This window comes from Canariomyces notabilis (genome assembly GCF_033297395.1).
Source record: "Canariomyces notabilis strain CBS 508.74 unplaced genomic scaffold N656scaffold_7, whole genome shotgun sequence".
Taxonomy (NCBI): Eukaryota; Fungi; Ascomycota; class Sordariomycetes; order Sordariales; family Chaetomiaceae; genus Canariomyces; species Canariomyces notabilis.
Window position 1 is genome coordinate 738,158 of NW_027041829.1, and position 27,424 is coordinate 765,581.

At 55.0% G+C, this 27,424-nt stretch overlaps 12 protein-coding genes across 12 annotated transcripts; 8 read left to right on the forward strand and 4 right to left on the reverse strand.

Moving 5' to 3' along the window:
* Positions 1-348: 348 nt before the first annotated feature.
* N656DRAFT_605542 (uncharacterized protein) lies at positions 349-3,217 on the forward strand. The gene is made up of 4 exons (XM_064810269.1): positions 349-646; positions 707-812; positions 863-932; positions 992-3,217. Exons 1-4 carry the CDS (start codon positions 629-631, stop codon positions 2,880-2,882), a joined length of 2,085 nt encoding a protein of 694 aa, XP_064671471.1. The 5' UTR covers positions 349-628; the 3' UTR covers positions 2,883-3,217.
* A 491-nt stretch (positions 3,218-3,708) lies between these two features.
* On the forward strand, positions 3,709-5,406 carry N656DRAFT_844169 (uncharacterized protein; the record flags this gene model as incomplete). Its single annotated transcript, XM_064819123.1, has 2 exons — positions 3,709-4,470; positions 5,388-5,406. Exons 1-2 carry the CDS (start codon positions 4,208-4,210, stop codon positions 5,404-5,406), a joined length of 282 nt encoding a protein of 93 aa, XP_064671472.1. The 5' UTR covers positions 3,709-4,207.
* Positions 5,407-5,470: 64 nt separating this feature from the next.
* N656DRAFT_605554 (uncharacterized protein) lies at positions 5,471-5,909 on the forward strand. The gene has a single exon (XM_064810271.1). The coding sequence runs from the start codon at positions 5,574-5,576 to the stop codon at positions 5,844-5,846; it is 273 nt and encodes a 90-aa protein (XP_064671473.1). The 5' UTR covers positions 5,471-5,573; the 3' UTR covers positions 5,847-5,909.
* N656DRAFT_605553 (uncharacterized protein) lies at positions 5,910-10,033 on the reverse strand. The gene is made up of 5 exons (XM_064810270.1): positions 9,536-10,033; positions 9,424-9,468; positions 7,109-9,353; positions 6,295-7,049; positions 5,910-6,210 (listed from the first exon to the last, which is right to left on the reverse strand). The coding sequence occupies exons 1-5, from the start codon at positions 9,701-9,703 to the stop codon at positions 5,974-5,976; spliced, it is 3,450 nt and encodes a 1,149-aa protein (XP_064671474.1). The 5' UTR covers positions 9,704-10,033; the 3' UTR covers positions 5,910-5,973.
* A 1,519-nt stretch (positions 10,034-11,552) lies between these two features.
* N656DRAFT_605759 (uncharacterized protein) lies at positions 11,553-13,181 on the reverse strand. Its single transcript, XM_064810272.1, has 5 exons — positions 13,146-13,181; positions 12,647-13,065; positions 12,437-12,579; positions 12,128-12,366; positions 11,553-12,069 (listed from the first exon to the last, which is right to left on the reverse strand). The coding sequence occupies exons 2-5, from the start codon at positions 13,038-13,040 to the stop codon at positions 11,961-11,963; spliced, it is 885 nt and encodes a 294-aa protein (XP_064671475.1). The 5' UTR covers positions 13,041-13,065; positions 13,146-13,181; the 3' UTR covers positions 11,553-11,960.
* Positions 13,182-13,253: 72 nt separating this feature from the next.
* On the forward strand, positions 13,254-13,878 carry N656DRAFT_605909 (uncharacterized protein). The gene has a single exon (XM_064810274.1). It carries the CDS (start codon positions 13,530-13,532, stop codon positions 13,842-13,844), a length of 315 nt encoding a protein of 104 aa, XP_064671476.1. The 5' UTR covers positions 13,254-13,529; the 3' UTR covers positions 13,845-13,878.
* On the forward strand, positions 13,540-14,428 carry N656DRAFT_777955 (uncharacterized protein). Its single transcript, XM_064814913.1, has one exon. The coding sequence runs from the start codon at positions 13,893-13,895 to the stop codon at positions 14,283-14,285; it is 393 nt and encodes a 130-aa protein (XP_064671477.1). The 5' UTR covers positions 13,540-13,892; the 3' UTR covers positions 14,286-14,428.
* A 461-nt stretch (positions 14,429-14,889) lies between these two features.
* Positions 14,890-18,274, forward strand: N656DRAFT_836222 (uncharacterized protein). Its single transcript, XM_064818772.1, has 3 exons — positions 14,890-15,243; positions 15,308-16,219; positions 16,284-18,274. The coding sequence occupies exons 1-3, from the start codon at positions 15,155-15,157 to the stop codon at positions 17,935-17,937; spliced, it is 2,655 nt and encodes an 884-aa protein (XP_064671478.1). The 5' UTR covers positions 14,890-15,154; the 3' UTR covers positions 17,938-18,274.
* N656DRAFT_605767 (GAF domain-like protein) lies at positions 18,168-19,644 on the forward strand. The gene is made up of 6 exons (XM_064810273.1): positions 18,168-18,340; positions 18,404-18,463; positions 18,537-18,641; positions 18,711-18,715; positions 18,810-18,889; positions 18,977-19,644. The coding sequence occupies exons 2-6, from the start codon at positions 18,461-18,463 to the stop codon at positions 19,360-19,362; spliced, it is 579 nt and encodes a 192-aa protein (XP_064671479.1). The 5' UTR covers positions 18,168-18,340; positions 18,404-18,460; the 3' UTR covers positions 19,363-19,644.
* Positions 19,645-19,685: 41 nt separating this feature from the next.
* On the reverse strand, positions 19,686-21,295 carry N656DRAFT_707239 (glycoside hydrolase family 72 protein; the record flags this gene model as incomplete). Its single annotated transcript, XM_064811415.1, has 5 exons — positions 19,686-19,925; positions 19,989-20,328; positions 20,381-20,469; positions 20,529-21,100; positions 21,166-21,295. 5 exons carry the CDS (start codon positions 21,293-21,295, stop codon positions 19,686-19,688), a joined length of 1,371 nt encoding a protein of 456 aa, XP_064671480.1.
* Positions 21,296-22,085: 790 nt separating this feature from the next.
* On the reverse strand, positions 22,086-24,755 carry N656DRAFT_777958 (FCH-domain-containing protein). Its single transcript, XM_064814914.1, has 4 exons — positions 24,697-24,755; positions 24,415-24,626; positions 22,788-24,346; positions 22,086-22,715 (listed from the first exon to the last, which is right to left on the reverse strand). Exons 1-4 carry the CDS (start codon positions 24,742-24,744, stop codon positions 22,315-22,317), a joined length of 2,220 nt encoding a protein of 739 aa, XP_064671481.1. The 5' UTR covers positions 24,745-24,755; the 3' UTR covers positions 22,086-22,314.
* Positions 24,756-25,001: 246 nt separating this feature from the next.
* N656DRAFT_777959 (DEAD-domain-containing protein) lies at positions 25,002-27,403 on the forward strand. The gene is made up of 3 exons (XM_064814915.1): positions 25,002-26,153; positions 26,208-26,445; positions 26,504-27,403. The coding sequence occupies exons 1-3, from the start codon at positions 25,456-25,458 to the stop codon at positions 26,990-26,992; spliced, it is 1,425 nt and encodes a 474-aa protein (XP_064671482.1). The 5' UTR covers positions 25,002-25,455; the 3' UTR covers positions 26,993-27,403.
* Positions 27,404-27,424: the final 21 nt, after the last annotated feature.

The following is a 27,424-nucleotide window of genomic DNA, read 5'->3' on the forward strand; positions in this document are numbered from 1 at the left end:
CTTTTTGAATAGGGGAGGAAGGACCGGTAATCCTGCGCTTGACATGGGCAGGCCCGACCTGTCATCATCTCGTTTCCAGGATCTTCCCCTGTCTTCCGACGCCTCCAAGACTTCCATGCCCCGGAGACCGAGCCATATCTGATGCGCCGTTTGCCCACGGCGTTAAGGCCCCCCACTTCTGGCCACCGCTTACCCCCTGGATGCGCTCTCGGAACCCGGTCATCGCCAAATTTGCCTAAAACCGCCCCACTGTCTTATCCAGGGAGAGATTTTCCTGCTTCTCCTCTTGTGTCTTGATAACACGATCCCCTTCGCCATCATTACTCGGGCACTTCGTAAAAATTGGGCAATCGCAACCCTTCTCGTATCAACTCACTCTGTCCGCTTTCCTACTTGCGCTCAGAATCTCTTCTTCCGTCTTCTCTTCGCGCTCCAACTTCCCGACACTCGTTTAACCCTTGGCTTTCCGACTTTAATTCTTTTCTCGCTTTACCTTCGGACTGTTTACACCTCAAGTTTTACACGAGACCGTCAGCACCGGCCAGAAATGCCTTTGTGACGAGATAATATCTTACTCTGAAACCTTTTTCTTTCCTCTCCGCGGCGCAACTCGAATACTACATTTACAATGCTGGTGAAAGCGCAAGTAAGGGCGCAGGCACGCCGAGCCCTGGCTCGACCGAGGGCGACGTTGACGATTGTCCTGGTTGCTCTTGTTCTGTGCTGGGCGAGCTTTGGATACCGGCGCGGATTCGACCAAGTACTTCCCGTTCTGGGCCACGGCCAGGAGGTTGCTCGCCCTCGTGATTCCGGTAAGATCCTCTCCTGCAACTTCCTCGAGCGCCGCCTAATTCTGCTTCAGATGAGCGTCAGGAAATGGCCCTGCAAGCACAACGGAAGTTGTTCGAGCAAGAACACCGCCAGCTAGAGAAGTAAGAACCCGCGGATCCGGAAAATTGAGAGTTCGCAAACGCTGACAGTGCCGCGTCAGGAAACCCGGGTTCGGGGCGATCTATGGTAACACATTAGAGACGCTCGTCGACGAGGATAAGAGACGGCCGTCGCACGAGGAAGCATTAGTCTCTGCTTCGAATAGTACGGCTTCCGGCAAGAAACGGGTTTTCACCTTCAATCCGTATCCCAAATACAACAGCCCCGAATGGTTGTCCAACCACGCCCCGTATGTGCCCTGCATTGGCCCAACCGGAAGAAAGGTCGAAGACATCCGCGTTTACAAGGGGCGTCCCAGCAACTTCCCCGACCCCGGATTCGGAAGCTATAGTGTTCTGGGACTTGATCCCAACATCTGCTGGGAAAGAGAGACACGAATGGGACCGTATGGAATGAGTCCTGTGGTTGACAAGGATGGAAATGAGATTAATTGGGACGAGGTCAGTTGGGGGGACCTCCAGCGTGAGTGCTACAGGAAGAACAGCGAACGGTTTGCCTCGAGTCACCCAGCAAATGAATACATCACCCAGGATACGGATGGCTCGGTCGATCTCAGGCGGGGGAACGATGCCGGTGGCGAGTCTGAACACGTCCTGCGAACTGTAGGACGGTTCTGGCGCTCCAATGGGAGGCAGGCAACGGGGCGGCCGACTTTCGGCAAAGCGCGGAGACAGAACAAGAAGGTGGAGGCAAGGACTGCTCTGCTACTCCGGAGCTTTACCGGCAAGGAATATCTCGAAAACGATAAGCAGGTCATTCGCGCTCTCATTACGGAGTTGAGTCTCCGCTCTGGCGGCGAATACGAGGTCTTCCTCTTTGTGCACGTCAGGGAGAACGAAATCGACATTTGGCAAAGCGATGAGGCCTACAAAAAGGCAATCGACGACTACGTGCCGCCCGAATTCAGGAGCATAGCAGTGCTGTGGAACGAGGCGGCCGTGGACCGCATGTACCCCAAGCTGACCGACAAGGCTCGCAAGGTGCATAACGGACAGTTCCTCCCGGTCCAGATGTTTATGCAGGAGTTTCGAGAGTTTGACTTTGTTTGGAATTGGGAAATGGATTCTCGGGTCGTGGGACATCACTACGACATGCTCTCCAAGCTTGGCGAGTTTGCCAGGAAGCAACCGAGGAGAGGAATCTGGGAGCGCAACGAGCGGTTTTACATTCCGTCCTTTTACGGCAGCTATGATTCCCAATTCCGCGCTACGGTGGAGAACGCCACTGCTGGCGAATCAATCTGGGGCCCCCCGAATGTGCCTGTCGTCAAACCCATAGGCCCCAAACCCCCGGTGGCCACTCCCGAGGAGGATGATTATAGGTGGGGTGTTGGTGAGGAGGCGGATCTGATCATGCTGTCTCCCATGTTCAACCCCGTCAACAGCGGCTGGGTCATGCGCAACCAGGTGTGGGGATATCGCTCTCTGGATTTCCCGTGGGGAAAGCTTCCGCGGCGGACGACCATCATCACTCAGGGCCGAGTGTCGAGGAAGCTCCTCGATGTCATGCACGCCGAAGACCTCCGCGGCAACCACGTCGCTTCGGAAATGGTGACGCAAACCACAGCTCTGCTCCACGGCCTCAAGGCGGTATATGCCCCCATGCCAGTTTATTTCGACCGCGCCTGGAGTGGTGCTCAGTTGGCGAAGTGGTTTAACGGCGGCCCCAAGGGGCAAAGTGGTAGTTTTGGAAGTGCAATGGGATGGGGCCAGGAAGGGCGATATCTTGGAAGCACTTGGTACTTCCGCGCCTTCCCGCCGCAACGATTGTACAACAACTGGATGGGCTACGAGGACACGGGCATCGGGGGCCCTGAATGGGAGGAGAGTCACGGCCGTACATGTCTCCCGTCCATGCTACTCCACCCAATCAAGGAGGTCAAGCCGACAGAAAAGGGCTACGCAACTGATTCCAGGTTACCCTACGACTGAAACACAACACCCGGCATGGTTTCTGTTGTTAGTCGGGGATCCTGGCAACATGACGGGGAGCATTGTCCAAGTCCTGTTGAGTCCCAAACTCAAAGCCGAGTTGAGGAGCCTGGAAGCTTAATGTCGCTCACCGAAACACGGGCTGATGATGCCATGATTGTACTGGCGAAGCGTTTGTTGAGTTTTGGGCTCGTTCCCGCCCTGATACATCCGGAACCCGAGAGCAAGGCTTCGGTACCGGCCGGCTGTACCGATCGCTCAGCGTAGAGCGATGTGTTTTTTCTGCGACGAACCCGGGGCAACCGAGCGGCGGCTGCAGCGAAGGAGTGATTGCATCCTTGAGACGATGTACATGCTGGATACCCAAAGGGCAGGACGCAACGCGATGTATATATGTGTGATACCATGATATAGATAGTTAATTTCTAATTCCGCAGAAGTTGTACAATACCCGTCCAGACAGGCTGGGACATGTGCTCTTGTTTCCTTGAATCTTCGCAACGGCTTGGTGCCAGTAGATTAGATCCAGGGGCAGATTTCAAGCTGAGTCATCGGCCTAGATTTCGGCTCGTTGTCTCTGAAGCTTGACGCCGTAGGCTTCTTCATCGTGCGGTGGACGAAGCTTGTTTCCTCTACAGTAGAACGGTAATTAGTCAAGCTTGTAACGTTACTACACATACAGATTTGGCCATCCGCTGAATGGCCAATCATTCAAAAAGGGGTGAACCGCACAGCATGTCACCAACCGTCGTCTCAAGCACGCACTCGCACCAAGGCATTGGGTGATTGACGAGAATCCGGCCGCCTGCGGGGTGGGGCAGCGTGGCACCATTGCTCGATCTTCGGCAGCAAACGGGAGCGGCCTGGCGTCTAAAATCAGCCCAGAACGACAAGCCACTGACCAAGTGTCAGCCACAACCTTATAAATCGGCAATCTATGATTGGCTGGGCGTTAGGGATGTCAATCTGTGTGATTCGATGGAGGACTTGCTCACGCGGTCACCGGGTGCAGCTAGGGAAGGTCCGACTTTCGAGTGTATTATTAGGCAGCGTTACCTCTGGAAGATGAGAGATGGGTTGATTTATAAAGCTGGCCTTTCCCCCTTGTGCCCGTGTCCGTAATATATACATCGGATTGTCGAGTTTTGAACCAAACTTTAGAAGGCCGTTTCATCATCTCAGAGCAACCAAACCCTCCGTCGACTTACACCCGCTTCGTCTGGAGAAGAAGTACCTAGCCAACGCCCGCAGGCAACATTTGCAGCCTTTCTGCCTAGGGAACAAAAACAAAATCCTACCAGAAGCAGAACCCGGGACTTGTAACAATGTCGCCTACCTACACCATGTCGGCGCATCTCTGCAAGCAGATATACTCGTCTTGGCGCCAGGCACGGCAAGTGTCCCCGGACCCGAGCCCGAGCCCGCCGCTCCCGTCCCCTCCGACCAGCGCGGCGACGTCGTCCTATTTCCCCCCATCGGCTCCACCATCAGACGAGAAGCGGTCCATGGAGAACGACCGCGTCAGCAGCAGCGGCAGCAGCAGCAGCAGTGAATCCTTGTCGTCGTCCCACCCCATCTCACGGAAAGCGTCTGTTACCAATTGGAGATGGGGCTCTCGTTAAAAGGGGGTGCCAACATACGGACACTTAACCTTGTACTGGAGAAGAGGTTCTGTGGCCGCTCTCCTCCTCCTCCAAACTTGGCTCTTTCTACAAATATACGCACAGTGTTTGGGAGTTGGGCCGAGCCGCAGTGAGCATCATCATAGTCATGTATGCCATCTGCCCCGGAAGGGAAGGGGAGGGACAAGTCCATCCCCAAGCCGCATGCATACATGCATGCAAATGTGCAGCAAGCCAACAGTCCAACACACCATCAGACCCCGGACAGAGATGTGCTAGGAACAGGCAGCCCGGAAATCAAAGGACGACAAACCCTTACTTAATCCTCATCACCTACGACTACGGAATATGCCAGGGCCCGTTTTGTCGGTACTGTACATACATGCAGGCCAGCCATTGGGACGTTGGAGCGCACGTGCGGTGGACTGAACCTGGGTTGAAACATCTGAATTGACTTGATCAATCAATCAATCCCAACACCCTGCACATGTCGTCAAATCTGATTCTAGAAGAGACGGATTGCGTGCGACTGAAACGGGCCCGTTCTGAGTGTGTGTGACACAGGGAGAGAGGGAAGGGACTTGGGGAGTTGGAACATCAACTTAACTTTGGGTTGGGGGTTCGTAGGGGGATCGCCGGATCGGAAATCGGGAAACAGGAAAGTCGGATGCATCGAGGCTCGGGCCGGGACGGTTTTCTGGCGTCAGACGTTGGAACGGGAAAGCATGTTTGCCTTTTTCTTTCTTTTTCTTCGTCTCTGTCCGATCCATGTTCGATCGGATCACACTGCACTGCGAGCCGTGTCTCGGGTAGGGGCGGCTGCTCCCGCCTCATCCCGCTGTCAGTCACCGACCCTACATACATACATACAACCACACACTAGCGTGGTGGTCAGGCCATAGGGAGTTGGTATTTTCTTTTTCCCTCTTGACCCCTATTCCAACCCTCTTCGGCTGATCTTTTCTTTTTCTCGCTTGCATGGAAGGCTCGGCGATGAAGGAGCAGCAATGGCACTTACTCTGCACGATGGAAGCGCAACGGATAAACGGATGGATAGGACCATGGTGGGATGATATTTCAATTCTCAAGGGCATTACAGGCGTTAGCAGGAGCAAGCACATTGCTCAGTATAGTTTCAGCGAACTTGATACCCTTCAAGACGTTCTATCGGAATTCCGTGGTCTATTGGGTCATGACTCATCATGTTATCCCTGATCTATTTCTGCAGCGCCGATCGTCTTTCAAGCACACTTTCCACAAGACGCGCCGAGGTCTTGTGAAAACCCGTGAACAGACAAGCAAACCAGGGACCTGTAATGCAGACTATACTGTACACCTCTAATCCACTAACAATAATAAACTCAGCGCATCGCTGTCTAATAAACCCGATAGTTTCAGGGGAGAAACCAGTTACCAATTCCCGCAACTCACCCAGGCCCAGAGCCCAGTCCAAGAGGGAATCACTTGCTTCAAGAAGCCATGGCCGCAGCAGCAGCCGAAGCAGGCGGCACGCGCAACGCGGCGGCACCGTCCTCACCATCCCCGCCGCTGCCGCTGTCGTCGGGCGATTCCTCGGCGACTTGGCCTTGGATGCGGCGCTTGGCGTCCTGTTTGTCCGCCTCGGTGATCTGGTTTTCGTCCTTGCGCATGTCGGGCGTCCATTGCGGCTCGCCGGGTGCGTGGCCGACTGACATGCCGACGCGTATCTATTACATTCCGAGTCAGTATATGGGAGGTTCCCCGCAACGCTCTTGATTTAAAAATCAAGGATAAAAGCGGCGCGAACTTACCAAGGTCTCCAACGCCATGTTTGAGTTCTCTACCAGATCGTCATCAAACACCATCTTGCCGGGCTCAAACAGCACCACGAGCGTGCTCCCGCCAAACTTGAAATAGCCCAGCTCTTCGGCGCGCCGAACCTCTTCGCCTCCGTTCCGGGTGATGACGGTGCTTCCGACCATCATGGCGCCGACGCAGATCACCATGACCCGACCAAAGATGGGGCTATCGATGGGAACGAGGACGCGGACATTCTCGCCGTAGACGTCAAGCGCTGAGCGGATGGCCATGGGATTGACCGTGTAGTACTCGCCAGCAATCGTCTTGGGCTCTCCCATGACGCCGTCAACGGGTATGTGGAAGCGGTGGTAGTCTTGCGGCGCAAGGCGAAAAATGCCGAGCGCCCCGCCGTGCTCGTAGCGCGCTACGTCCTCAGGATACGCATCTCCCAGGAGCCGCTTGATGCTGAACTCACGGCCCTTGACCCACACTTTCGTTGCTGTCTCGATGCGATTGAAGACGACGGAGCGGCAGTCGGCCGGTGAGACAATGATACGTGGGTTGTTGGGCGCCGAACAGGGCCGTGCACCGGGCTTGAGGGCGCGGTAAAAGAACTCGTTGAAATTCTTGAACTCGTTTAAGGGAAGCAGCACCTCGGACAGGTCCAGACCGTGGAACGCAATGAATTTGGGGATTTCCGCCTTGGACGCAGGATCATCGTATTTTCGGCCTTGCTTGATGCTGAGACTCTTGAGAAGTTTCCGGACTGGTGACGTGTTAGCTCCAACTGCCGAAACCCTTACTGGGCTTTTATCGTGCACTTACTCCTCTTCTTCTCCATGTTGTTGGACTTCAAGCCTTTGTACAGCAGCCGGATGCCCAGCCTAACATAGACGCTCATCTTCTCCTCGTTGATTTGACCGGTCATGCGGTCCTGGACGAGGATATTGGCCGAGTTCGCGCCAAGTTTATAACCTCCATACGATATCTTGGTAATGACTTTGGAGTACCACTTGCGCTGCGCCTGGCTGGATGTGACAAAACCGGCCATCATCAGGTTGTTAACCTGACGCCAGTCCTGGCTCGCACAAGTAGCAATGTGCGTGATGATATCCGCATCTCTGCGCTTATTCAAGCGCGGCTGATGGCATATTGGGCACTCGCGTATCTCAACCACATGCTCCTCCGTCGTCTTGATGTTCAAGTCGTCCCGGTCTAGAAGCTCGCCCTCCTCGCCCGGCGTGTTCAGTTCTGGGACAGCGATGGTAGCGGACTCGGAGACCTGCGACTCGGAAGGGGTCTCGAGACTCTCCGCTGGTGTTTCAGTGCCGGAAGTGGTACCTTTCCCGGGAAGTGTAAGGAGATTCTTGACCTTGTCCGCATCAGGCAGCATATTCTTGACGCGTTCCGTCACGCCATGGGACCGCGTCTTGGCCTGAAGTTGATCCTCCAGACAAATGACGGCTTCATCCATAGTTAGGTCCTCGGCACCATCGTCATCAGTCGCCTTGTGAGGGAACCGCTGGAAGAAACTGTCAATAGTCGACTCTCGAAGAGTGGAACCAAGAGTATCGAGCATGGTCGTCAGCTCAACCTTGCTAATGAGCCCGCTCTCGTCGGCGTCATATTGCTTCAGCATTGCCCTCCAGAACTGCTGTCGGAGGGCCGGATAGGGCATGTACTTGGCACGGATAGTCAACCGGGGGTTATGCTTGGCCTCCCATTTCTCCATGTTCTTCATTTTGAGCGGAAGCGTGTACGAGATGAAGTCGGGGTCATCGCCGTCAGGCGGCGTTGTCTCCCCGAGGGTAGAGGCGGCTGCGGCCACGGCATTGTCTTGCGGTTGAAGACAGCCGGGGCTGGGCAACGCCGGCTGAGACTCTTCCATAAGGGCATCAAGGGTGGGTTGGGAAATGCCGGGGGTCTGCGCTGGCGTGGCCGCGACAGACGAAGACGTCACAGATGAGGGGTTCTTGGACAGGACTGGTCTGGCGAGTTTGCTCAAGCTTTGGGCGGAAGAGGTACGGGACAAGCCCAGCCTCATGAACCGGGGGCGCTGTACCGGCGCAGAATACTCGGGCACATCCTTTAGATTATACAAACCGGTCTCGGGGTCGGCCTTGGGGGCCTTCTCAATAAGCTCCTTGACCGGGAAATTTACGGAAGCGATGAAATCGTTGCCCGAGTATTTGTCATGGTCGATGACAATAAACGAAAAACTGTAGGACTGCTCGTGCCCAAGGAGCTGGAAAATCATCTTCTCGTTAAAGACTGGGTTGAGGTTGTGCCGGATGGTCTTGGTCCTGTAGGTCTTCTTCCCCAATGAGGCAACAACAAAGGGGTCCATATCGAAGCTCGTCTTGGTTAGGTTTGACTCCGGAGGGAGATCCGTAATGTTGCAAATCTCGAGGAAAATGATGCCGACCACATCGCTGCCGCCGTTTACGAACTCATACGGGTTGTCGTTCTTTTTGCGCTTCAATCCCTTGATGCGCAGCCGCCTTTTCCTCTTTTCGGCCGCATCCGGCTTGTTCGGATCTTCGTCTTCGGGTGTTTCATCATCGTCCATCTCATATTCCTCCTCTTCATCATTGTCCTCTGCTCGTCTTTCGCTGGGCGATGGTGAAGGTGAGGGTGTCTTGCTCTTTCCGACGGAACGGGGCGCGGTATTCCGCGAAGAATTCCCAGCGGGGACTGAGTTTGCAATGGCGGCGAATTTGGCCAGAATCTGCTGGTCAGTAGCGTCCCTGTTCGCGGTATCGAGGAGGGTGAATTGCAGCAGAACCTCGCCCGAGACAACGCTCGTCTTCTTCCCTGGGCGCTTGCTTTTTAGTGGGTACCACCTGGGCGGCTGCTCTGTCTTCTCGTCGGCGAATATCTCCTCGAGCGCAAGGTCGAATTCTCCAAGATAGTCCTTCCCGAAGCGGTCCTTGTCCCAGCAGCACACGTCGAGGAGCAGGCTTTGCACGCCAGTGATGGGGAGCTGGCACTGCTCGTTCCAGGTTGGGTCGAGTGTTTTGGGCACTGAGTGGGTGATGTGTCTTGCTTCGCCAAGATTCAGGACGAGGTACTAAAGCCGTTCAAAGGCAATCAGCCGCGGGCTCGGCTTCCAAAGGCGGCTGCAGATTGGCAACACTCACCGGATCCGACGTGCCACCTCTATCCTTGGCGGCGAGGTTCCTGGCCTAAAGGAGAGCCCGCAAAAGTCAGCAGCCGTGATTTATCATGATGAGGATGTTCTGTTGGCAGTACCCGTAAAATCGTGACGTTCAGGACCAGTCCATTGTCCCTGCAGCCCTCCGGGCTTGACGAATCTCCCTTGCTTCGCATTGGACTTGTGCTGCGGCTGTTTGCCGTCGAGTTGGTCGCCGAGTTGCTAGAGAAGCTCGACTTGAGGCGATTGGGTATGATGCGGACCATGGTGGGCAGCAGGGTGGCGCGGGGTTAACTGCGATTTATCTGTTTTCAGGGGGGTGGGGTTTGTGCCAGCTATTCTTGCACCTTTGTTTCAAGTTTTCGAAGGTAGCAGTGGTATTCAATCAGCCAGAGGTAGGACAATCCATGAGCATCCGCATGCGCCGTCGTGTCGCTCGCTGTCCGCAGCTCCAGTTGGACACGAACCTGGAAGTAGCGGAGCTTGAGCTAGCAAGCAGCGGATTCGCTACACTGGAATTGGCCAGCGACCCTGGCCGACGGCCGGCAAAGCGAGGCCACTTTAGGCTATGCGAGAACCGAGTTGTTCAAAAAACGTCAGAGAACACCCAAAGAAGAGTTGCTGAAGCCAGAGAGGAGGACGTCATTCATTCAGGGCTGGCGATCGGTCCAAAGGTTTACATACTTGGCAGCATTCAGCCAAGTGGACAGCAGGTGGGCCATTGATCGGCGGGGGCATTCAAGTTGTCGGGGTTGGCTCCAGCCCCGCCGAAAGAAGAAAATGCTGCGTAATTAGCGTAATCAATTAAATAAGAGAGCCCCAGGTATGGGAAGCTGCAGGCCATCGATCGAGGCAGCCCGGCTGGATCCAGATGTATCCGGGTTGGAGGGCCGTTTCTAGGCGAAATTCGAGGGCAGCCCGACCGAAATGAGCTTTCTTTGGAAGCCGAGGACGAACGGCGACTGGTTATGCAGTTGGTTTGCACATGCCATGTCTTGTTGGCGTCAGCAGCAAGAGGTTAATGAGGTAGTTAGGGGCAAGGCGGCCGCGGGCCACTGGTGCAACTTCAGTGGCCCAAGGTTATGGGTGTCATCAAGCTGAAGAGCTTCCCATGTTAGGCTACTAAAAGACTGGAAACGCGAGGTTTCGCTTCGCCGCCTTTATTAGGTCCATGCCATTACCGTGGTCCATTCCAGCCTTCAGATGACGAGCCTGTCGATAATATGAACACTCAATCTCAACCCGGACTTGGGGTGCACCGCCACCGTTTTCCTCATACCGTTAATCACGGCCGGACTGAAGAGGCTTTGACATCGTGTAGTGTATGTAGGTGTTATATACCTAGTGTAAAAAACAGGATGTATACGGATATACGATCCGGAGGTACCTTACATACGTTGAACCGCAGTCTGAAATTGCCCTTGATCGCCTTACCGTACCAGCATAAGTGGGTGGAGGCTATCCGCTCATGCATAACCGAATGTGACAGACTACCGGTAATTGCCTCGCCGTACCTAATCCTATACTACGTAGTTAGTATGTATAGTGTAGACAGCTTTGCCCAGATGCAGCAGGACGAGTCCTCCCCTTGGAATGAAACTGGAATTACGAATAGGCTACAGAGGCACCGGTAGTATAGCGGGAAATGGCTTGAACGCAAGCAGCCTACGTATTTACACGCATAAGGTGGGTACGCGCATGTTCCCATGGGCAGGGCAGTGACAGCTCAGGACACTTGACGCCACCCTCAGCATCCAAAAACAGTGCCTAGCAGTGCATCATCATCCCAACTGTCCGCACGTGCGTCGTAGACACGCTCGAGTCAGGCTAGCGAGGCTAGGTACGAAGGAGGCGAGAGGAAATAAACCCCGACAATAGGCATAACAACATACAACATACGAAGGTACTTGTACATACAGCCCATCGTATTTTCCCTTCATATCAGACTCGCGTCCGTTGACCGCGATTCATGAGATGTAGGCAGTACCAACTGCCGTAATGAATTTGAGCGTTCTGTGGAGCATCTCTACTGATTCGGATGATACAGTGTCCTTTGGTCAGGTCACCCGGTTTCAGCCCTGAGTCCCCAGGGTGAGTTGGCCATAGATACACCGAGGCCGCCAGGAACAACACTGAAACGCACAACCACCGACCGATTTAGGCAGTGTACATACAAGTACGTACGATCGCCACAGAACCTGGGGTCTTCAAGGGATGTGGTCCATCAATCTGGGAGAGCTTTCTTTCTGGAACTCTTCCCCATTGGGTCGGCCGCATTGGGTTTAGGCAGCATTTCGAACTATGCTGGAGGGGTTATCGAAAGCCAGGCACGCAGATGCCAATGCAGAGCAGAGTGACCTCGTGGAATGAACATCAGCATCAGCGGTGCGGGATGAGGTGAATGCTCAAACGGCCGGATTTGGCTGCGAATACTACTTCCAAGTTGGCAAAGCCGACGTAGTGTGCATATTCTCGTTTGGTTTAGATTGATATCGTTGTTTATAGGAACTCATAGAAACGCCTCTATGCGGCCGCCTTGGCCTTGTATTTTGTCGCTGCCTTATCGAACAGATCGCTTTTCTCGGCAAGATCCAGCAGGAATGGGTGCTGAGCATCTGCCTTTGCGAGCGAGCTAAGAAAACTGTTAGACGGTCTCCTAAGCGAGGCAGCTCCTATTAGTGAGCACGTACCTCTTCAACTCCTCGGGGCTCTTCCCGGTGATTACATTCAGAACGAGCAGGTTCGCAATGGCCTCTGCGTATTCGGGCTCCTTCTTTAGCGCCTGATCCAGAGCAGCCTGTGCCTCCTCTGTCCGGCCCAGATGCAATTCAGCCACAGCTTGGGCTACCAGAGTTCGCACTGACGATGTCGCGGGTGCCTGTGCGAGCTCCTCGAACACATAGAACGCCTGCTGGTATTTCTCTCCGCCCTATAAAATCCCGGTATGGTCAGCACAACACTGCGATGGCAATGGGCTACGTCTCTATCGGGTGACGAACCAGCCTCAGCCCAACCCACGACTCTGCAAGGTTGACTAGCAGACTGTCCTGCGCCCACCGCCGGGCGGCAGCGACCTCCTTGACGGCAAGGTCGTTTCGGTTTTGTTGGAGGTGAATCTGGACAATGAGGGCCACGGCATCCACTGCAAAGGCACACAATCTTGGTCAGCGAAATTCTCCCAAATTGAAGGAAGGCAGGTTGCGACCTACGGCTCCCTTGATGCTGCCCCAACAGGGCCAGAGCCTCCTCCGACTTGCCGGCCGCCTGCAATACTGTCCCGCCGACAACTTGCACGGTTGCGTTGTCGGCCGCCGTTTGCGCCAGCTTCTCAATAGTCTTGACGGCCGCCTCAGTGTTTCCTAGGGCCTGCTCGGCCAGCGCGCCCACCGCCTCGAGTTCGGGCTCTGTCTCTCCCTGCACGTCGGCGAGAACGTCTTCGGCCTGGCCGAGGGCAATGCGAGCGCGGAGCTGCAAGACGCGGGCCGGCAGGGCGTTTTCAGGTGACAGAGACGACACATCGAAATCGACTACCTCCTGGTATTGGCCCTGGTGGAAGTGGTTGTGGATGTTGATTAATTCACCCTCGGCCGAGTAGGGATCCATCGAGACCTATTCTGGATTGGAAATGCTTCCAAGGCGTATGAGGTTAGGTTGCGGTTACTTGATGGAGGACAAGATCGATCAATGGATGTTTATCAGGTACCGTACCTTGGTTAAGTGACCACCGTGGACTTGCTGTTATCGCGATAAGATGCGGAACAGCCCGCGCCAAGACTTGTGTTCCGGGGTTAGGGTAGAGAGGTTTCAAGCGACAAGCCCCAACGTTAAGCTTGGCTTCAACCTACTTCACCCTCTCAAACTTCATATTTCCTCATCACTCAAGTACCTATGGAGTACCATAGGGCTGATCAGCAATACTGGATATGCAATCCGCCTCGGCCACGCATTATCCTCCCAACTGATTGTGCATTCATCGAATGCTCTCAGCATATCGTTGCCACGTTCTAAGTCAGCAAACCACCAAAGACAGACTTCCGACTGAACCACAAGGGGGCATCTCCAATCGGCTGACACTGCGAAACTACGCCACGAATGCTGTACCGGTACTGGATATCGCGATATCGCATTCGAACCCAGGCCTCATATGTTGTTACTTTTGTCTCCAAACCCATCCGCGGAATTGGAACTCTTCGCAGTGTGCGCAAGGTGATGTATGTACAAGTACGTAGCGAACATCACGATTCCCAGATGCCGTCTCCTCTGGTTGCATTAACCCGGCCCATCTTCAAACCCGGCAAGGCTGCTGTCAGTGCTGTCGGGTCCTTGGCCTTCTTCCTTTTCCTAGGAGCCGCCACAACCAAGACCCCTCATGTTCGATCGCCGGTGCCATACGCACGGCATGAATGATTCGACTTTGATCGCTTAGACCCCGAACGTCGATCCGGGGTACCTTTTATGGAGAACAAGGCTGTTCCTCACCCTCTCCCGGTCCCCCTTTCCTCGAAACGGCTATTTGCAAAAGCGCAAACGAACAAGGTCAAAGCTCTCGAGGGAGGTAGTCGCAAATCTGCTCCTTTCCAGTCAGAACGTACAGTACCTCTGGGTTTTACAGAAAGCTCTCATTCCCATTCGCGATGCCCCCAGCCAATTCTACTAATTGGGTGCCACTTTCTGCTGGTAGTCGGATTTTCTCTCCCGTCCGCTCCAGCCGCAGTTCGGACAGAGCTCTGGAACAGTATGGGAAGTCGGCGGCCGAGCGAAAGCGCTTCCATTGTTCCCGCTGCAGGCCAGCGTCCTGTATGGGATAAGGCTCTGTTGTTTCTCGAGTGTGCTTTGTGGTCCACATGACTAGCGTATGGGATGTCATTGGAACTGCAGAGACGACGGGAGGAGACGGGTTCCAGAAGAGGCGCTTTTTTACACACACAGAAGAAGTCCATCAACATGCGTACAAGCGCCGAATGCTAGTGTAGCTCGACGTCTTCTCTCCGCACTCGTCCCGTCCGCATCAGGGACCGCTACTGATGCACTGCTGCGGCACTGCCAAGATGGGGTGTCTTAATATAGTAGCATAGTCAGCAAACATGCACACTACGTACACCACACACTACGCTTCACAGAATGTGGTTAGATGTAGTGACTGTTCGCCAGGCCACGGCTTGCTTCCAGTGCCGACAGATGAGATGAGAATCACTTAAACATTTACACTGAGGTTGGCGACTTAGGGGCCCTCAAGAGGGTGTCTGCCGCATAATGCATGCAGCAGACTATACCATAGGCCATGACACCCAGCAGCTCTTGATGTGTGCTTCTGCAAGACCAGCGGTGAAGGATCGTTGGATGGGCTTACCTCAGAAGGCTGTATTCTGCAAGTGGCCGGGTCTGGATAAACATGCGACATCCTCGTGCACACACAACCATATATCCTAGCGTAGATCCTATTCCCCCGACCCCTCCCCCATGCTGACCATCCCGGTCGTCCGCTCGCCACCGTGTGTGTCCCGCACTTGATTCCTTCCTCGGGCTCGTGCCGGATCAGCAGCTTGACCTTCCTGAGCTGCGACGGAGTGAGCACATGCAGCTACACGTGTTTTCCCGAGAGGGCATGATGAGCCCTTAAACAACGACAACCCCATATTTTTGGCTGTCTCCATTCGTCTTCCTATGCGCCCTCAACCCACCAGCACACTGACCCGGTTCAGGTTGGTTGCGGCGGCATGGAGATGGTAATTCCTCCTCGCCACCATGGGCCACCGACGTATAGATACACATGGGATGAGAACGGCGAGGTGACCCAGGTCACCAGGTGTGTTACCCGCCTTCGGGACAGTGTTGGGATGCTGAAGTCTTGACTAACACCTCCGTGACAGAGTGTTAGAAGATGGTTCACCCCTGAGCGAACCACTCGTGGCTGGGAGGCGGACAGTGCAGTGGCCATTCCAAAGCGTCATCGGCACCGAGACTGAAACCTCCAGCCCAACATCAGCCCATCAGCAGCAGCGGCGGGCGACGACGGCCCAGCTCTCCGGGCAGCTCCCGGCGCACTCTTGGGTCAGCTCCGGCTCCAGCGGCGAAGCGGTGGCCTCGGTTGAGCGGGAAGTCGATGGTGTCGTTCCGGACTATGTCGTCAACTTCCTGCGCGGGGAGACGCCCGAATCAGTCGCCCGCCGGAAGCAGAGTACCATCATTGGCGGCGGGAAGACGGGCGAGCCGCAGCACCTCGACTTCGTTGCGCACCACCAGTATCAGAGCCACCGGTCTAGGGTAGCAGATTTTGAGGGCTTCCACTACCGAGGTGATTCCTTGTCGTCGCTGGGCAGCCGCGCCAGCGACGAGGCATTCTTGCCCGCAGAAAGCTCCTACGGTGGGGGGAGCGGGTGGAGGTTCTGGACAGAGGGTTGGCGAGCTGGCATCGCCGTGAACTTGTTGCTCATCTTTGTGATATTGATCACAGGCTTTATCTGCCTGAACGTGGGAATCGCCAGGTCCACGCTGTCGGAAGGGAGGTGGGCCATCTTTTCAGGCTCCTGCTCGAGTGCCGTTAGCCTCAACCTGGGCCTGCACGGGGCAATATGCATCTTCGTCGTAGCCTTGGTCGCGGGCGCCAACTACGTCTTCCAGGTCCTCATCAGCCCAACAAGAGACGAGGTGGCTGCCGCGCACCAAAAGGCGAAGTGGCTTGATATCGGGATCCCGTCGCTTCGCAACCTTAGGAGAATCGAGATCAGCCGTGCATTTCTAGCCGTTCTTGTCCTACTGTCAGCTTTCTTTACCCAGATAATGTGAGTTCTCAGCCAAGCGCCGTGAGGGACGGGGTCAGAAGACTGTTGCTGACGAGAGCACCAGGTATAATGCGGTAGTATTTGTCTCGCAAACAGCACCGAATCTAAAAGCAGCTTTGATTGGCGAGTCCTTCATCCGAGGCGCCGCTTCTAGCATCGAAACTTCGGGTAGCAACGGTGGGTTAAGCCGTCTGGATCTGCTCACCCTCCAGCAGCATGCAATGCGCGGGGAATTGGTACGCCTCTCCGGGACGGCGTGCTTTGCGCGGCTCAGCGGCGCCTTTCAAACAGACTACTCCGCTGTTCTCCTAGTTTCCAACGACAACCCAGGCACGTCATCCCTCGTACAGACGTCAGGGGGAGCCAACACCCTCCTATCCCGACCCGGCGAACCAGGCACCACCACCCTCGCCAACCTAACCATCGAGCCCTCCGCCATCCAATTCTGCCTAGCCCAACCCAGCCCCGCGCCAACATGCGAAGTAAACCTAAACGCGGCACTTCTAGGCGTCGTGGCCCTCCTCAACTCACTCGCACTGGTTGCCACGGCCGCGGTGCTGTTCAGGCGCCGTGCGTCACCCTTCCGACCCTTGGCCACCCTGGGCGACGCCATCTCGTCCTTCCTCGAGGAGCCGGACCCGACCACGCGGGGGTGCTGCCTCCTTTCCAAAACCGACGTCTGGCAGGGCCGCTGGCCCATGGGACACCAGCAGCAGCAGCAGCCCTTCGTCCCGGAGCCCAAGTACTGGGTCCCCGAAAGCAGCAGCGGGCACATGTACTGGCTGCGCGCCGTCTCCTTCCCGCGCTGGCTCGCCGCCGCGGCCGTCTGGGCTGCGTGCGTGGGCCTGGCCGCGGCGGGGCTGGCTGTTGCTGTCGTGAAAGATCCCGCCGCGAGGCTCTCTCCACTGGGCGTTGCCTCGCCGCATGCAGTGGTTCCCCTCGCCGAGTCGTCGATGATGATGATGATGATGAGGATGCCCGCCAGCGCCGCCGCCATGGCCCTCGTCGCGTGCCTCCCCCAGGCGCTCCTCGCGCTGCTGTACTTTGCCGTCAACGGGGTGGTGACGGGGTATTTCCTCTCGCACGAGTCGGCGTTGTTTGCCATGGGACCGAAGCCGCTGCGGGTGTCGTCGTCGTTGCAGGGAGGTGCGGCGACATCCAACAGGGGCGCTCAGGTCACGTCCCTTTACTTGACGCTCCCGAGGGCAGTGTCCTGGGCCTTGATGGCGCTGTTCCTTGGCATGGCGTTCGTGCTGAGCCAGAGCCTGTTTGTGGTGGCCGTCCAGGTTGTTGATGTTGATCTCGCGGCTGCTATCCTGCAAAACGGGAGTTACACAAGCCTCCCGTCCCCTTCGGATGCGGGTGGGACGGGAGTGCAGCCGCCGCTGGTTGGGCTTGGGCTGAGCGGCGTGGGCCTGCTCACGTTGCTAAGCATCTTGGTGCTTTTGGCTGTGCTTGTCCTGGGTTTGGGCCTGCGGCGAGCCCCGGCCGCGGGTATTGTGAACGGGGAGCTAACGGGGAATCCCATGGCGCTGCCGGCCGGGTCGTGTAGTGCCGTTATTAGCGCGAGGTGTCACCCGCTCGCGAGGGAGAAGGGGTTACAGAAGAAGCCCGTCATGTGGGGCGTGGTGAGGGAAGGGGTTGGGATGGCGCCGAGCCATTGCGGGTTTACAGCCGGGAGGGCCGGTATGGTCTCGGCGGGGAGGAGCTATTCCTAACTTTGTGCTGCTTCCTTGATATCCCGATGCATTGGCGGATTGTGATCGGGCTTGGGCGAAAGGGAGTCGGGACGGGAGTCGGGTGCTGGCAGACATAAGGCACCGCATGGATTGTTTGGTTTATTATACCCCGGTAGAGATTTGAGGTTTGGATGAGCAGGATGAGTAGGATGAGGTGGTAAAACGGGAGAGGGTGTTGTCCCCGTTCGTTTTATGAGGAGTGGAAACATGAACCTGTTGGATGTTAGTTGAGCGCCCCTATAAACCCCGCCCACCTAGTGCTATAGTGTGGTGAATCTGGTGATTGCGTGAATGGCTAGGACCCACTGTAGCGCAGCATTCTCTTATTTCTCACAACCCTTTCTCTCACCTCACCATCTGATAAATCCATCATCCTGGAATTGTAAGCTGTCAACCAACAGAAGACTCTTCTGGCTCTAAACAGCAAACCTAACCTACGTATTAGTACCTACTGTATCCGAACTAACACATATATTAAGGTCCTAGCGCCTTTGAAGCCAACATGGTCAGTAGAGGCCTATATCACTCGTTTCCTGTGGCAACGAGATATTTACTTTATCTCTGCTTGTTCCATCCAGGTTCATGCCGACGCGTCCAATTTCGCCTCGGGCTTAACAAAAGAGGAGACTTACCAGCAGGTCCTGCTGCAGGCCGAGGGCTTGTTCTCTGATCAGAGAAACTGGGTATGTGCCCTGAATTGGCTGGTATAAGCATGCTGCTAATATGATCTGCTAACACAACATCCCCTCCAGGTTTGGTGAGGTACCCCTTAACCCCTTTTTCAGCTCAAACCTTCAAGACAAATACCATCCCGTTCCGGGGGAAAACCCCACACTTACACACAAACACAGCAACCTCGCCAACGCCGCCTCGCTGCTCTGGCACGCGTACAAATCCCTCCCATTCCCAAGCAACCAAGTTAACTGGGCTGGTCAGTACACATCCGGTTAACCATAGACCCCCAAAACATTACGTCCCCCATCTGACACCACGCACCAAACTAAACCCGCAAAATCAGGCTTCTACACCGTCGACCGCTCCGCCCCAGCCTCACGGCCGCAGTTGATCCTGGGGCCCTTCCAAGGCAAAGTGGCCTGCCAGACCATCGCCTTCAACCGCGGAGTCTGCGGCGCGGCAGCGACCCAGCTAAGGACGCAGCTCGTGCCCAACGTGGACGCTTTCCCCGGCCACATAGCGTGCGACGGTGACACGCGGAGCGAGATTGTCGTACCCATCCTCGTCGACGGCGGGAGTGATGAAGGGGCAGCGGGGGAGGAGAAAGAAAGGAAGCTCGTGGCAATCATCGACGTAGACTGTGCCGTGCAAAACGGCTTTGACGAGGTGGACAAGTTGTGGCTGGAGAAACTGGCCGACCTAATTGGGAGCAGCTGTGATTGGGACTAGTGGTTCAGGTTGTACCGTCTGTACCTACTTCACGAAGATCCATCCTATACGGCTGCTTACCTGAACTAGAGGGTCGGAAGTACTGTGGCAACCTCGGCCTGTGTTGTCGCTGTTTTCTCGCCCCTCTCTAAGACTAAGCCTGCCGAATACATAGCTCTAAGGGGCCGTTAAGTATAGCCGGCTAACGACCTTAGTCGCCGATCGGCAACCGTCATATGCTTGGTCCCTGGGGTATAAAACTTTTGGTACGATTACCGATACATAAAACAGCGTAATTCAATACTAAACCCTCAGAACTTAGTTTGGTTGCCACGTAGATAGTGTCAAAGCAAAAGAGTCCCGCCCAAACTCATCCCCAGCACCAAGGCGCCCACAACAATTGGAGCCTTCTCCACGTTTCCGACCTTCACAGGGCTGGCAAGGCCGCTGGACGTAGTAGCGCTAACAGTGGCAGTGGCGGTGGCAGAGCGCGGGCTCTTGACTCCGGTGCTCGTGCCATCGACAGCATACTGAGAACCTTTACCTTTCAGACCGGGCCCAGGGCCGGCTCCGTGTACCATCATCTACCATAATCGTGAGCATACGCCGTCTAGTGCCCTCAGGGATACTCTCATAATGGCACTCACATGCTTGGCCTGTTCAGGCATGGCCGGGAGGTGTGTGCCATAAACCAGCCAGTTTGCGTCCTTCGTCGGGCAAGGAACGGAATGCGTTGTCGAAGTGAAGCCGCCATCTCCCGGAGGCGCCGGGTTAACGACAAGAGCCTGAGCATATCTGGAGAAGCCCTCTAGTTCCTGGACGGTGGGTGATTTCGGGGTAGGGATCTTGACAATGCCATAACCGTTCGCTTCCATGCTGTATTCGTACAACAGACCCCCTGAATAGACGCTCGTCATCTTGCTGCTCATCAAGGCCGCGACTTCACCAAACGTTCGACCGTTGGTCAGACACCCGTACTCGGAAAGGCTGCATGCACTCATTAGCACCACTCTTATGTCTCTCGCTAGGGACGACTCACAATATTGGGATCCCATAACCTGTGAGGTTCCTGACTTTTTGATCCCAGCCAGCCGTGACGAAATCGGAGTTGCACCACGAGTAATCATTCTTGTAATAGGTCAGCCGGCATTCCTCGTCATCTTGAAGTCACAGGATGGTCCACTCACAAAAGCAAAAAAGTCGGTCCGTTCATCATCGACGCCACAGTTCATGTAGTAGGCAAGCTGCATACGGTTCTGGGCAACATCCGCAGCCGAATACCCTACCGGCACCGCACGGTAACCTCTGCTCCTGATGTACTGACGTATGTCGCGCGTGACAGCCTTGACATAGGGAGCCGCCAGTGTGCTCTCAACAAGGTCGTGGACCACCTCATTGCCGGAAAAGAAGGCAAGAGTGTTGTCGTACTTGACGAACTCGTCAATGGTAGCAAAGACGCTTTGGAGGTATTTTGTATTGTAAGACGGACCGGGATTGGCACGGTTGATAGAGTACAGAGGGTTGTTGACATCGAGAATTACATAGATGCCGGCATCAGCTAGAGCGTTCATGCACTCGTCATGATTGACGGAGTTGTCCGTGATGTAGACCCTGATCGTGTTGATGGCCAGCTTCTTGAACTCGGCAATATCCCGGTGGCACACTATTGGGTCCCCGAGAGGGTCCTGCATTGCCGCAGCGCCCCCTGGCTGGTAGTCCAGGCCGCGGACGTAGAACCGAGTATTTCCTTGCCAAAACGCTGTGATGTTGTCATGTCAGCAAATCTCTCTTCCATTAGAGGCGGTCCCGTTCAGGACCGGTTACCATTTCCGGATGCTGTTACGATGGGTATTGAAACCCGCTTGCTTGGTGGCTCTGGGTATGTCGAGCTTGGAGTTTCGAGCCCGAGCCCTAAGGTGACTGACAAGACAGGAACCAGGAAGATGAACCTCATCTTCTCACAAAGACTGAAGAACAGAATGCCAAGACAGATCAGGCCCGGGCCAAGCCCAGTAAAGACAGCTTAGCAAGGACTGAAGAGCAAAAGAGAAGCTATGCGTTCTGGTAGAAGCTTAACGAGCGACCAGAAGCACCTCGGGAGTGTCGAAATGAAGAAAGGCATCAGGGGAAGCTATTGAAACAGGCGGGATCAACCGTGACGAAGTTCCGCTGAGTTTCGTTGCTGCTGCTGCCACAGCCAGCAAACCTGGCCAAGGAAACAAACATCGTGCAAAAATAACAGCTAGGGCAAGAACTAGGGTGAGCTCACTGGACCACAGCAGCTCGTCGGAACCTGAGGCAGGTGCAAACTGTGCAATGGCGCTGCAGACATCACCAAGTACTTCAGGTTTATACACCTTGTGGTACCCGCACCTTGCTCTGTACAGCGTTGCATTGAATTCCATTGCCAACCTGGGACATATGCATTCAACCTAATCTTATATGCGCTGTCCGCTTCGTACCGCTTCCGGCGGGCAAAGTCAGCTTCTGAGGTTTGCCATTGTCAAGTGGAGGAATGCAGAAAGATACAACCACGTCATGATGCCAAGAGTCGGGTAAGGTACCCGTCCACGTCGATTCCCAAGCCCTGCATATCTCGGAACTCTCCGAAATAGGTATGTACCAGCACAAATGCCTTCCCTCTCGAGATGGGTCACATCCGGGAAGGGCAAACCGGTTCGTCCTTCAAAGTGTATTGTGCACGTGTATCCCGTTCCTGTTTCCCCAAGAATGTAATGATGATTGGCCATATGCAGAATTTCTTGGATTTTTCATCCGGGATTTCTGATTGGGGTACACTGCGCTGCAGCAACCCCCTTGCTGGCGTTGTACATACATATGTGTATTGCACATAACGATTACACTTAATCATGAAAGGCCGCTTCACTGTCCCATCTGCTATCCCTGAACCTCCTCCTTTACAACCAAAGAAACTGAAAGGCGAGGAATAAGCGTCTTGTAACTACAGCCAAGTTAAACATGCTGGATATAACTAGCCGGCACGCTCTTGGTGACACCCCCCTTCTCCACCTCAGCCCACCCGTCCCCCGGGTCTTCCTTGATCAGCACGAACCGTTCCCCCTCAACCATACTATGTTCGGCCTCACTTTGCGCCGTGTAATCGTACATGGCTTCCACGTATTTGAGCTTCTTGGCCCCGCGTCGCGGTGCCACCGCTGGACCCTTCTTCTTCCCCGTGGGGCCCGCAGTGCCTACAGATGAACCACTGTTTGAGTAAGTTGAAGGAGGTCGCGCCGACTGCCCTGTGTGCTGTGAAGCGAGAGCAGCCGGCTCGGCAGCGACGACCTCAACGTAGCTTGCCGGTACAAGGCCTTCCTTGTAGCCCGCCCGGATTTTGACCCAGCCGGATCCACCTGCAAAGATTGGACCTGTGTAAGTGGTGTGCCTACAGATTTTGGGTGGAAATTTGCCCGTTGTTTACTTACTGTCGGGTTCCAAAATGACTACATCCCGTTCTGCAGGCACCGACAACTCCCCCGGTCCTCCAGCCTCAAAGGAGTACAACATCTTACCCTTCTGCTCCGTCGCGGGCGATGAGCCGTTAGGGGTACTACCCGGTAACTCGCTGATATACGCGCTTGGTGGTGGGGCTATAATTCGGTTCTTCCTCAACGCGCTCGGTGCCGCTGTGCCCGTGGGTCGCGTTGAGCTCGGCACTTCTGGCGCCGTCTCCTCTGTCGGAGACAGCGGACCCGTCATGGATCGCTGGGCGCTGGCCGCGTACCCCGATCTTGTCGAGTTGACAGTGTCTGAACGGCCGAGGGCGGGTAGTTCTGCGACATGTTCCGGTGGACCGCTCGGTTTAAGCAGAGCATTTGCCGCCTCTTGCCGCTCTTGCTTCAGCTTCTTGCGCTCTTCCTTGGACTGCTCTCCCGGGCAATCAGCCGGCACCTTCATCTCACACTTGCTGTGGCATGTGAAGCCACAGTCGCGGCAGTCGAACCCCTTGGCCGATAAACCCCATATTCGTTCTCCGCAAAGGTCGCAATTAGTAGGGATTTTGAATGTCTGGGACTTGAAGTTGTGATTCTTCGCGCCGAGCGTGACGTCGCCGACGACCGAGGTGATGGTCGATGTTTCGACCTCGGCAGTCAGACGTTTCCGGTCTGCCTGGTGCAGCTCGTCCTGCATCGTAAATATCTGCGATATCAGTACCACCTCATCCTTCTGCTCCGTGCCATCCCTGACTTTTTGCTTCACTCGCTTCATCGCCTCAAGCTCCCGTCTCCTCTTATCGGCTTCGCGACGTAATTCTCCTAGCTGGCTTTTGGATTTGTTGAGTAAGTTGCGCAGGTATACCTTGGCAGCCTCGTCCACAACCATGGAGCCGTCATCATGCCATACTGGACTGGGTTCAAAAACCTTGTCAGGCGGCTCCTGGAAACCGCCCATGTTGTGCCGGATGTACATCATTGAGTCGAGGTGGGGTAGGTTCCGTGTAATCTCCTGGCTCAAGTGGTTGACCTGGCTAGAGTTTTGCTGGAGCATGCTGGCCTCTAGCTGTGCAGCGAGGGTCCATAACCCGTTCAACCTGATTGTGCGGAATTCGGACAAGTCCTGGAGGCTGTCCATGAGCTCAGGCAGGTACTCGTGATAGTACTTCTCCTTCTGCTTATTTGTGACGTTGATGGCGATGAGATAAGTGTTTTTGACGTTGTTCATGTCGAGGATCTGCTGCTGAAAGGCACTTTGCGCCTTCGCCTTGTCGAACGAGGACTCCGTCTTTTTGCGCTTGCTCTCCACCTCCTGACATGCTGCATCATACTTGTTCTTCATCTTTCGCAAGTCGGCGTATGACGCATCGCGCTCTTTCTCGAGTTTCTCGGCGTATTCCGCATGGCGCTTGCGGAGTTCCTCAAACCTCGTCGATATTTGCTTTAGGGGTTCTGCCACTTTCGTAACTAAATCATTTCCGTAGCGTTCGTGTTCGTCGGCCCGCGCTTCTAATGTCGTAAGATGTGTTGTCCACGTCGTGAGGGAAGCACTGGGTGCTGTGTAAGTTGGAGGTGAACAACGCCAGAAAGGGTATGCCCGGAATCCCTCAAACTCTACCTCTCAAGTGATCCAGGAGTCATCGTCGGAGTGTCACCAACACTCAGGCTCGCCGACTTGCGTGTCTTCTTTTCGAAGTACTTCTTGGCCAGGGCATTAAGCTTAGCACTGTACTCTTTTTCAATCACACTTCGCTCGCGGTAGAAGGACTGAATGTCGTCCAGCCATGCAATACCGTTGGCGACCCAGGCACTCGCTGGCTTGAACCCGTCCTGCGGCATCACCCATCGTCAGTCAACACTGGGAGAGAAGGCGCATCCTTCTGACGATGGTGGGCCGAACCTTGAGCTCCGACCCCAGCGTCGGCGCAATGTCCACCACCTCGGCCATGATACCCTTGTGCTTTCGAAATCCCTGCTTTCCTGGCTGTAGTCATGAAGAATAGGTAACACGCCATGCAAATGCCAAAGGCTACCGTGAGCAGCAAGGGTGGAGAGACAAGCGATTGCGGGGAGGCAATTACACAGCCTCCAACGAACTCGGATAGCATGGATATGAGCCAAATGTTGGCCCCACCAATTGGTGACTGTGAATTGCAGGTTATAAGGGGGTGGGGTGTTAGCGTATGCCAACAAGCCAGCGCCCCGGGTGTACTGTATTGTACAGTACCTTACGTATCGTACATACCGAATTACAGGCACCTCAACATGGGAAGTCGCCTGACATATCAGGCCCAAACACTGGTTCGGATGTGACCCCGCCAAAAGTTGCAACACCAAAGCAGCTCAGCCCCACCATCTTCAACTCCCAACTCCCAAGCCGTCCGCTAGGTACTCCTTTGATTCGAGTTTAATCTCCCGCAGCAAAGTAGGGAACAAAGATACAATCCCGCGGTTCCGTTGAGATCTCTCGAAAGTGCTTTAAGACTGCAAAAGGCGTCGCGTTTTTGTAAGGAACCCCTGTTCTCTAACTTCTCTTTATTTTGCCCTCTTTGTATGCCCTACACAGTATAACCCGAACTGCAATGCTCGAGTGGACAATCTGGACCTAATCCATATTCCCTTCGAATTTCTAGCTCAACCATCCAAAAAATAAGCGATTATGGCGGACCTGGCCAGTCGCATCTCCAAGCCCGCCGACGCGCCCGTCGAAGAGGCGTCCGCCAGCAACCACGGCACCAGTGCCCAAGCTGCAGAAGGAGGCAACGGCGGTCTCATCGAAACGACATATGACGTCGAGGTGAAGCTCAGCGACCTCCAGAATGACACAGAAAGTCCCTTGTACTCGGTCTCGTCCTTCGAAGAGCTTGGCCTTCCCAAGCCGATCAATGACGGTCTTCTGGCTATGAACTTCAAGAAGCCCTCAAAGATCCAAGAGAAGGCTCTGCCCCTGATGATCAGCAATCCTCCGCGCAATATGATTGCGCAGTCGCAGTCGGGCACTGGCAAGACCGCCGCATTTGTCCTCACAGTCCTCTCGCGGGTCGACTTCACCAAGCCTACGCAGCCCCAGGCGCTACTTTTGGCACCCAGCCGCGAGCTTGCACGTCAGATTCAGGGTGTCGTCCAGACGATCGGTCAATTCTGCGAGAATCTGATTGTGGAAGCTGCCGTTCCCGGCGCAATTTCGCGCGAGACAGGTGTTAGGGCGAGCGTCGTGGCTGGAACTCCCGGCACCGTAATGGATCTTATTCGACGTCGCCAGTTTGATGTGACTCAGTTGAAGGTCCTGGTTATCGACGAGGCCGACAATATGTTGGACCAGCAAGGTCTCGGCGACCAGTGCCTGCGGGTGAAATCGTACGTCTCGGGAGACATAATGAGGTCCGCTATTGCGCGCTAACGTCGAGATAGATTGCTTCCCAAGACGATTCAAATTCTCCTGTTTTCGGCCACTTTTCCGGACAAGGTTATGACCTACGCCCAAAAGTTCGCGCCAAATGCCAACGAAATCAAGCTTCGCCATCAGGAGCTTACAGTCAAAGGCATCTCTCAAATGTACATGGACTGCCCAGACGAGTCTCAAAAATACGACATTCTCTGCAAACTTTACGGTCTTATGACCATCGGATCTTCGGTCATCTTCGTCAAGGTACGTTTGTATGGGACCCGCGTTGAGCAACTCGCAGTTCTAACAGGGCTACGTTCAGACGAGAGAGAGTGCGAATGAGATCCAGCGGCGGATGGAGGCGGATGGACACAAGGTCTCGGCGCTGCACGGCGCGCACGAGGGTCAGAACCGGGACACCCTCCTCGATGAGTTCAGGACCGGAAAGACCAAGGTTCTCATCACCACCAACGTCTTGGCGCGCGGCATAGACGTGTCTAGCGTGTCCATGGTGATCAATTACGATATTCCGATGAAAGGCTTTGGGGATAGGGAGCCGGATCCCGAGACGTACCTTCACCGTATTGGCCGCACCGGCCGCTTCGGGCGTGTTGGAGTCAGCATCAGCTTCGTCTACGACCGCAAGAGCTTCGAAGCGTTATCGCAGATTGCGGAGTTTTACGGCATCGACTTGATTCAGCTGAGTCCGGATAATTGGGATGAGACGGAGAGGAAGGTGCAGGATGTCATCAAATCGAGCAGAGCGCGGCCTGATTACGCACCTAATCCGCTCGACACAAGTAAAGCATGATGTCTCTGGAAGGAAGAGTTAGGAAATACTCGGCACTTCACTTAACCCCAGATCGCCGTCGGGCCCGTTCTGCCCTGTTGAAGACATAGCAGGCGATTCTGGAACATTTTCTTCGGATGGCGGAAAGGATTTGTTGGCAACCCATGAGACTGGAAAGGAGAATTCACGATATGGAATGAAGCTTTCGAGGGGCCAAGATTCATGTTTACTTGTAATGAATCATGGGAACACTGTATAGATACCAAAAGGCAGGGAAATAGGTATTTGCCCGGGCAAGGCCGGGTCTGATCATGGCGAAATCGGACGTCAGGGACTTTAGGACTCTGGCGCAATGTCCGGATCCTTTAAGCGGTTGCTGGGCCGTACTCTGCGCAATCAACCTGTCACAACCTGAATGTATCACAAACGTAGGGGTGCATGTTCCTTTACATA

Excerpts from the sequence above, each read along its gene's own strand:
- N656DRAFT_605542 (XM_064810269.1), top strand. Across the intron at positions 813-862 it reads TGCTCGCCCTCGTGATTCCG|ATGAGCGTCAGGAAATGGCC; the intron begins GTAAGATCCTCT and ends ATTCTGCTTCAG. Across the intron at positions 933-991 it reads GAACACCGCCAGCTAGAGAA|GAAACCCGGGTTCGGGGCGA; the intron begins GTAAGAACCCGC and ends GTGCCGCGTCAG.
- N656DRAFT_605554 (XM_064810271.1), top strand. The coding sequence starts at position 5,574 with ATGATATTTCAATTCTCAAGGGCATTACAGGCGTTAGCAGGAGCAAGC.
- N656DRAFT_605553 (XM_064810270.1), bottom strand. The coding sequence starts at position 9,703 with ATGGTCCGCATCATACCCAATCGCCTCAAGTCGAGCTTCTCTAGCAAC. Across the intron at positions 9,354-9,423 it reads GAGGTGGCACGTCGGATCCG|TACCTCGTCCTGAATCTTGG; the intron begins GTGAGTGTTGCC and ends GAACGGCTTTAG. Across the intron at positions 6,211-6,294 it reads ACATGGCGTTGGAGACCTTG|ATACGCGTCGGCATGTCAGT; the intron begins GTAAGTTCGCGC and ends GGAATGTAATAG.
- N656DRAFT_605759 (XM_064810272.1), bottom strand. The coding sequence starts at position 13,040 with ATGGATCCCTACTCGGCCGAGGGTGAATTAATCAACATCCACAACCAC. Across the intron at positions 12,580-12,646 it reads GGGGCAGCATCAAGGGAGCC|TGGATGCCGTGGCCCTCATT; the intron begins GTAGGTCGCAAC and ends GTGCCTTTGCAG. Across the intron at positions 12,367-12,436 it reads CGTGGGTTGGGCTGAGGCTG|GGCGGAGAGAAATACCAGCA; the intron begins GTTCGTCACCCG and ends GGGATTTTATAG.
- N656DRAFT_605909 (XM_064810274.1), top strand. The coding sequence starts at position 13,530 with ATGCTGTACCGGTACTGGATATCGCGATATCGCATTCGAACCCAGGCC.
- N656DRAFT_777955 (XM_064814913.1), top strand. The coding sequence starts at position 13,893 with ATGGAGAACAAGGCTGTTCCTCACCCTCTCCCGGTCCCCCTTTCCTCG.
- N656DRAFT_836222 (XM_064818772.1), top strand. The coding sequence starts at position 15,155 with ATGGAGATGGTAATTCCTCCTCGCCACCATGGGCCACCGACGTATAGA. Across the intron at positions 15,244-15,307 it reads GAGGTGACCCAGGTCACCAG|AGTGTTAGAAGATGGTTCAC; the intron begins GTGTGTTACCCG and ends CCTCCGTGACAG. Across the intron at positions 16,220-16,283 it reads GCTTTCTTTACCCAGATAAT|GTATAATGCGGTAGTATTTG; the intron begins GTGAGTTCTCAG and ends CGAGAGCACCAG.
- N656DRAFT_605767 (XM_064810273.1), top strand. Across the intron at positions 18,890-18,976 it reads CAACCAAGTTAACTGGGCTG|GCTTCTACACCGTCGACCGC; the intron begins GTCAGTACACAT and ends CCGCAAAATCAG.
- N656DRAFT_777958 (XM_064814914.1), bottom strand. The coding sequence starts at position 24,744 with ATGGCCGAGGTGGTGGACATTGCGCCGACGCTGGGGTCGGAGCTCAAG. Across the intron at positions 24,627-24,696 it reads CGCTGGGGTCGGAGCTCAAG|GACGGGTTCAAGCCAGCGAG; the intron begins GTTCGGCCCACC and ends GTGATGCCGCAG. Across the intron at positions 22,716-22,787 it reads AGTCATTTTGGAACCCGACA|GTGGATCCGGCTGGGTCAAA; the intron begins GTAAGTAAACAA and ends CAATCTTTGCAG.
- N656DRAFT_777959 (XM_064814915.1), top strand. The coding sequence starts at position 25,456 with ATGGCGGACCTGGCCAGTCGCATCTCCAAGCCCGCCGACGCGCCCGTC. Across the intron at positions 26,154-26,207 it reads CAGTGCCTGCGGGTGAAATC|ATTGCTTCCCAAGACGATTC; the intron begins GTACGTCTCGGG and ends ACGTCGAGATAG. Across the intron at positions 26,446-26,503 it reads CTTCGGTCATCTTCGTCAAG|ACGAGAGAGAGTGCGAATGA; the intron begins GTACGTTTGTAT and ends GGCTACGTTCAG.